Source organism: Sprattus sprattus (assembly GCF_963457725.1).
Source record: "Sprattus sprattus genome assembly, chromosome: 7".
Classification (NCBI taxonomy): Eukaryota; Metazoa; Chordata; class Actinopteri; order Clupeiformes; family Clupeidae; genus Sprattus; species Sprattus sprattus.
In genome coordinates this window covers 8,685,895-8,693,550 of record NC_137926.1, presented here as the reverse complement: position 1 = coordinate 8,693,550, position 7,656 = coordinate 8,685,895, and the positions used below count along the sequence as shown (strand labels likewise).

General features: G+C 43.9%; 1 protein-coding gene across 1 annotated transcript in view; it reads left to right on the top strand.

Annotated features, from left to right (window-relative positions):
• Positions 1-6,551: 6,551 nt before the first annotated feature.
• Positions 6,552-7,656, top strand: part of cpne2 (copine II) — a gene marked incomplete at its 3' end in the record, with an annotated part of 29,224 nt that continues 28,119 nt past the window's right edge. Inside the window, exon 1 of the mRNA XM_080841875.1 lies at positions 6,552-6,734. Within this exon, the coding sequence (XP_080698001.1) occupies positions 6,561-6,734 (174 nt within the window). The 5' untranslated portion in view covers positions 6,552-6,560. The remainder of the gene's footprint in view (positions 6,735-7,656) is intronic.

Genomic DNA, 7,656 nt, shown 5'->3' with positions numbered 1-7,656 from the left:
TTTGTGTGTGTCTGTGTGTGTATTTTTTGTGTGTGTTTGCAAAGTAACCCTTTTTGAGTATCACAATGTTCCTCTCCAAAAAAACAAGGTGGTCTTTTGAGTGGCATTGCTTTAGTCTGTTAAATGTCATCGCATACAACCTGCAGTCTTTTGGTCACAACCCTCAGAGCAACAGTGCCCTAGTTCCCCCTGGGGTTCAAACCTTCTCTTAGGGCTCCCCAAGCAGACGCTTAGCCTGGGAAAAGACTTGAACTCTACCTGGTGCTACAATGCATACAGGTCAGACGTGTAATTACGTATTAAAGATGATGACCCGGTAAGTGCTGTTTACAGGTGTCGAGAGGTGTGAGCCAGACTTTCCACTGTGAGTAATTGGGTGGGTGGGCTCGTGTGTGTGTGTTTGTGTTTGTGTGTGTGTTTGTGTTTTTGTGTGTGTCGGTGTGTCTACATGTCTGTGTGTGTCTGTGTGTCTGTATGTCTGTGTGTGTTTGTGTGTATTTGTGTGTGTGTCTGTGTGTGACCGCTGTGTGTGTTTGTGTGTGTTTTCGTTTGTGTTTGTGTCTGTATGTCTGTGTGTGTTTGTTTGTGTGTGTGTGTGTGTGTGTGTGTGTTTGTGTGTGACCGCTGTGTGTGTTTGTGTGTGTGTCTTTAAGGGTGGCTGTGTGTCTGTGCGAAGTGTGTGAGGTGTCTTTGTGTGAGTGTGTGTGTGTGTGTGTCTTTGTGTTTGTTTGTGTGTGTGTCTGTGTGTTCGTGTGTGTGTGTGTCTTTGTGTGTGTGTCTGTGTGTGCGCATGTGTGTTTGTGTGTGTGTGTGTCTTTGTGTGTGTGTGCGTGTGTGTGTGTGTGTGACTGTGTGTGACTGTGTGTGTATGTGTGTTTGTCTGTGTGTGTGTTTAAACCTTTGTAGCGTTGTGTTGTGTCTAGCACACAAGTCCTGCCCTCATATGTGATGTTATGTGTGCTGTCACTAATTATGCTGCAGGCGGTGGTTATGGTCATACAGGTATATAAGGACAGAGCGCATCACTCTGGAGTGCCATTCAAGGTGTCTTTTCTGAGTAGGATATGACAGTGGGATGTGTGAGAACACTGGACATGTTCAGTAAGTTTGTGAATTGTTTGTTCAATTATTAGCCAGAATTGGAAATCCTCTGTTTGATCTGTTTCATGGTTCGCATCATTTTATGATGTTTTAAGGTAATGGATTTTTTTCCCCTTTTTTTAAACTACTGTGATCTTACAGGACATAGGACTTACACGATGTATTATATATTCTTAGTTATATGAAATGGCTTAGTCATGGGCGTCTGCAATTTTTTTAAAGCATAGTAAACAGATGTGAATGGAGCTTTATTAGATATGTTTGTACTTTGCTACCTGTCTCATCTGACCTTTGATGAGAGAGAGGGAGATGTAAGGCAAAATTGACTCTGAGAATATTGAAATCTTAAAATGGACTCCCAGATTTCCAAAGTTGACTAGAGGATCAAAAAGGCAGTATACCAGAGGACTTCTCTCTGATTGCATCGTCTCCTACTGTAGCAGCAACCCCTTCTCGAAACCTCACACATCTGAGATAGTTATTCACACCCCCTGTTGTGAGGGAATCAACTGATACACCTTTCCTACATCGAGGGAGACTCAGGGATGACCTTTGGATGACTGTGACATCTAGAACTTTGTGTAAATGTATACGAATGTAACATATTCATGTTTTGGTCTTGAACTGGGCCTTACAATATGGGCAGAAGTCTGATGGTTACATGGCAATCTATGGTACCTGCACACAGTTGTGTTTGACTATGGAGTATCACTTTAGTTCTGTATGCAAATCAACCTCCTTGACACTGTCGTCACAGCTGATGACTAATCAGGGGTATTTGGCAAAAGGGTATTGTCCTAAGGCATCAGGGGCACGGGGCAATACTACTGGATTGGTTTGTGGTGAATGCATAGAGATGGAGGTTAGGGTAACATATAACCAGCCATTTTAAGGTATTAAAGGTATTAAACTCTTCTTGTCTTCTCTGCTGCCAAGCTCTCACCCCCCTCTCTGCCCCCCTCAGCTGGGTGCTTGCTCTCCTTTCCCTGCCTCTCCTCTCTTCTCCTCTATCGCTCCCTCGCTCCTCTCTTCTCTTCTTTCGCTCCTCGCTCCTCTCTTCTCCTCTATCCCTCCCTCGCTCCTCTCTTCTCCTCTATCGCTTCCTCTCTCCTCTCTTCTCCTCTATCGCTCCCTCTCTCCTCCCTTCTCCTCTTTCGCTCCCTCGCTCCTCTCTTCTCCTCTTTCGCTCCCTCGCTCCTCTCTTCTCCTCTATCCCTCCCTCGCTCCTCTCTTCTCCTTTCGCTTCCTCTCTCCTCTCTTCTCCTCTATCGCTCCCTCGCTCCTCTCTTCTCCTCTATCCCTCCCTCGCTCCTCTCTTCTCCTCTATCGCTTCCTCGCTCCTCTCTTCTCCTCTATCGCTCCCTCTCTCCTCTCTTCTCCTCTATCCCTCCTCGCTCCTCTCTTCTCCTCTATCGCTTCCTCTCTCCTCTCTTCTCCTCTATCGCTCCCTCTCTCCTCTCTTCTCCTCTATCGCTTCCTCTCTCCTCTCTTCTCCTCTATCGCTCCCTCTCTCCTCTCTTCTCCTCTATCGCTCTCTCGCTCCTCTCTTTCTCCTCTTTTGCTCCCTCGCTCCTCTCTTCTCCTCTATCGCTCCCTCTCTCCTCTCTTCTCCTCTATCGCTCCCTCTCTATCGCTTCCTCTCTCCTCTCTTCTCCTCTATCCCTCCCTCGCTCCTCTCTTCTCTATCGCTCCCTCTCTCCTCCCTTCTCCTCTATCGCTCCCTCTCTCCTCCCTTCTCCTCTATCGCTTCCTCTCTCCTCTCTTCTCCTCTATCGCTCCTTTGCTACTCTCTTCTTCCTGTATTCTCCTCTATCTCTTCTTCTCTCCTCTCTTCTCCTCTCTTCACCTCACTCACTTGCTTATTTGGATTTGTTTTAAGATTCTTTGCATGCAGTGCATTTAGGTTGATATGGTTTTAATTGGCTGCCAACATATTGTACAATTGGCCAGCATTTTGTTTAAGACTGTTGTCATTGTTAATGGTTGTTAACACCAAATTGGCTTACCGGTACTATCTTTCTGTCTTACTATCTTTCTGTCTTACTATCTTTCTTGCTGCAAGGGTCTTTTGTAAAGAGTGTTGGCCATTTCTGTCCTTTCATTTTTGCATCTGTTTTTTAAAGCATGGGGAATGTGTCAAGGTTGAACATGAAACATTGCTGAACCAGTCTTTATAACCAAGTGTTCAAGGTCTTCCATTTTATTTGGTTTATACCTGACACAGTTAATGTGGCAATAAACTGTTCATTCATTCAGCAGTAATACAATTTCTAGACATGCCTTTACATTATTTAATTTTTAACCAAATGTTTTCATAGTGCACGGTAATGTCACAAAACAACATTATAATTGATTTAATCAGATTGATTGGTCTTAGTGAGTTTACAATGGTGGTGAGTGATCCACATATTTACTCCTCTAATGCACATTCCTGTGACATTAGCATAAAGCCTTTCAGTGTGATATCTGTTGTTGGTTATATTGTGAGTGCCTTCTATACAATCATGCCCGGCAGGATTAAGTTCCTTTTTACAGTGGCTAGGAATGAGAGAGTATATGAGGGTTCAAGAGTTGAGTCTTATGCTGTTATTAGAAGAGAAAGCTTTTTGGAAATTAGGTGTTGTCTGCATAACTAAATGCTGAACATCTAAAGCCACAACTATATACAGTATATTCTTCTAGATCTGTTTCCTGCAGCATTATAAAGGAAACTGTGGTGCTCTCATAAATGAATTTTAAGGTTTTTTTCATGTGTCTTATAGTTCAGTGTCCATTTGTCCGATATCTTTTTCGTTATAGCCCCTTCCAGCTCCTGTATGACAAGTAGTGATTATTGATATATTTACAAATGTGTTTTTGCTATCCACAAAAACAAAACTCCTTGCTTGTGACTTATTTGTTCTCATTGAACTAAATGTAGGGATTTGTACTTGTCAGTCAGCAAGTCTTAATCTAAGCGGCAATAGCCAAATTAACGTTTTGTTTTTTTTTTGTCAAAAAACAAGTTTTTCCACACTCGTGCATTCTGTTTCCCTCCTTTTGGTTGCCTGTGGGAAAGAACCGTGTGTAATTTGTAATTTCATTTCATAACCTGTGTAGCTGAGAGTAGCAGTCATTGCCAATTCCATGATCCTGGTCACAGCAACGTACGAGAGAGTCACTTCTACATTTGTTCATCAGTATCTTAGCAACAAGCCAACCTCACTAGAATCCTCTAGTCCTAGCATGCTGTTCCTTGTAGTGTGTGTGTGTGTGTCTGTGTGTGTGTCTGTGTCTGTGTGAGAGTGTGAGTGTGAGTGCGTGAGTGTCTGTGTGTGTGTGTAAAAAGGTCAGGAGAGGTTGTTTTATGCTTTAATAATTTGACAAAATGTGTTAATCACATGTGAAAGGTGATAGTCATTTTTATACCATATATTTGTTGGAGACTCAGTCTGGCTTTGATCAGTGCAGGAAACCGGTTGAATCTTGTACATTGATGCGCATCAAGGGAGAGAGACAGAGGTTCCACTCAAAGAGCTTCACCTAAGAATCTTCTAATCAGCTATTGTACCATTTCAATAGTTGCTTCCACTCTGATTTTATCACTACAGCTCTCTCTCTCTCTATCTATCTCTCTGTCTGTCTCTCTCTCTCTCTCTATTTCTCTCTCTCTCTCTCTCTCTCTCTCTCTCTATCTATCTCTCTGTCTGTCTCTCTCTCTCTCTCTCTCTTCTCTCTGTCTGTCTCTCTCTCTCTCTCTCTCTCTCTCTCTATCTATCTCTCTGTCTGTCTCTCTCTCTCTCTCTATCTATCTCTCTGTCTCCCTCTCTCTCTCTCTCTATCTACTCTCTCTATCTCTCTCTCATCGTCTCTCTCTCTCTCTCTCTCTCTCTCTCTGTCTCTCTCTCTCGTCTCTCTCTCTCTCTCTCTCTCTCTCTCTCTCTCTCTCTCTCTCTCTCTCTCTCTCTCTCTCTCTCTGTGAAGTGATCACAGCCTGATTAACATTCCGGGTCTCAGTGTGATAACAAAGCTGTTGACCCGATCCTGTGCATGTGAAGGGAGGCACGCGTGTTCCAGGTTCAGAGTCACTGGAGTGTGTTCTTTTGTGAGTCCAGTGAAGCGTGCCCTTGGTGAACCCCCTGAAGTGTGTTCTTTGTGAGTCTGTAAATTGAGCAAGTGGACACGTCTTTTTTTTTGGGTGCAGTCCACAGGCCTGGGAAGAAGACATGCTGTCCTGTAGCATCCCTTCATCTGTTTTCCTCTTCTGTTCTTGTTTTAAATCCACTCATATCTAAGGCTCTGTGAGCCTCCTCATGTCTCTGAAGGACTATGTACGGTCATGTGTTTTTGTGTGGTTGTGTGTGTTGTATGTGGTCATGTGTATGTGTCTGGTTGTGTGTGTTGTACTGTATGTGGTCATGTGTATGTTGTTTGTGGTCATGTGGGTGTGTGGTCGTGTGTGTGTATGTGTGTGGTCATGTGTATGTGTGTGGTAGTGTGTATGTGTGGTCATATGGGTGTGTGGTCATGTGTATGTGTATGTGTATGGTCATGTGTATGTTGTGTGGTCATTTGTATGTGTGTGGTCATGTATGTTGTATGTGGTTATGTGTATGAGTGTGGTCTCAATAGGGATGTGACAATATATCAGTACATCAATTTGGACTGATTCATCAAGGCAGCAGTATTATCAACAGACATGTTTATTACAGCATCAGCACGACAAGCTGGAAAAGGCTCAGGTTTATAGGAGTTAGAGCTCACGTTTCAGTTTTATTTTGTTTAAAGGTGCAGGTATGTGAGGTACTCAGTGAAATCCAATGTGGATATTTTGGTCGGGGTCCCTTGAAATAATTTTTATTTGGAAAGTTCTCCCACTCTTACTTGTTGTTATTGTTGTTGTAGTTTAGTTGTTGTTATTGATGTTGTTGTTTTTAACTCCTTTCTGGTGGGACCCCCTGTAAACTGCTTGTAACCCACAGCTTGTCCTAATGAACCTTACCACCCTGGTCGCCTGCATGTGAAATGTTCAAGTTTCAGTCCTCGGTAATAATGGTTCCATTTGAAGCCCTGAGAACTAGTTACAGTTCCATTAATAAGTTCCAGTTTTCACACCTTCTCTGGGTGTATTTACAGTTTGCACCTTTTTTTTGAGAATGACCTTGACCGTGTGTGTGTGTGTGTGTGTGTGTGTGTGTGTGTGTGTGTGTGTGTGTGTGTGTGTGTGTGTGTGTGTGTGTGTGTGTGTGTGTGTGTGTGTGTGTGTGTGTGTGTGTGTGTGTGTGTGTGCATACTTGTGTACTGTGTGTGTGTGTGTGTGTGTGTGTGTGTGTGTGTGTGTGTGTGTTCGTGTGCATGTGTGCGTGTGTGCATACTTGTGTACTGTGTGTGTGTGTGTGTGTGTGTGTGTGTGTGTATGTGTGTGTGTGTGTGTGTGTGTGTGTGTGTGTGTGTCCTCAGGTTGTGGGAGTCCAGCCTGCATGGCCTACACGCTTGGCTCCGGGTCTGACCAAGGCCTTGCCATAGGCTCCCAGCACTGCATCACCAAGGTGGAGCTGTCCGTGTGCGGCTCCAGCCTGCTGGACCGGGACGTGGCCTCCAAGTCGGACCCCTTCTGTGTGCTCTTCCATGAGGTGGAGGACAACTGGGTGGAGGTGAGCCATGAGCACAGCTACCTGACGGGGGAAGTGGAGGAGCATAGAGATTGAATAGAGTACAGTGGGCACTGCCATTCCCAGCAATGATGATGGAAGCAGACTGGCGTAGAAATTACAAATAGAAATAGAAATGGGAATTGCTATTCCTTGCAGTGCAATGTTCTGCATCAAACATGGAAGATCAAGTAAATGGACCGAAATGAATCCATGATGACCATGTTTTGTTGGACCATTAAATAAATTATGGGCCTTAGATTCCTTTGTGTTCTTACTGGTGCCCATAGCAATATGTGTAATTTGTAGCAAAGGACCAGCAGGCTTTTGTTCATTGAAGACAACACAAATGTCCTATGCCCAGTCTAATTCTATGAGAGGTGAATCGAGGGGTAGGTAAGGCTTCAGAGTATGTGTTGCTGGACCTGTTGGCAAAGAACGTTGTTCCTCCCTTACACTTCCTCTATGGTTACACCTCTGTTCTCTGTTCACTGAATGGCAAACCGAAAGCCAGGTTTGTTTATAAACTGAGCATTGCTATTTCCTTCGTGAAAATTGCCTCTATTAACTAACCGTTGCTACAGTTTTACTCTACCTGGCTTGCAATCCCCTTCGGATAAAAACAAACGAGTGAATGTAGATCTAATCTAAACGTAGAGACTAATGCAAATTCAATGGGAGGAGGAAGATGAAGTGGAGAGGAAATCGCAATGGAGAAAAAGGAAACTAGTCCATGTGCTGAAAAATTCTTCCCTAATCACGACAGTGGTACAGGGGGCGACAGTAGTACAGGAGGTAGAGAAGTCGTTTAGTAATCAGAAGGTTGCTAGTTCCTTGAGCAAGACACTAAACCCCTAATTGCTCCTGATGTGCAGTGTGCCATAAGTGTAAATGTAAAAGAAAATGTGTATACATCCTTGTGAGT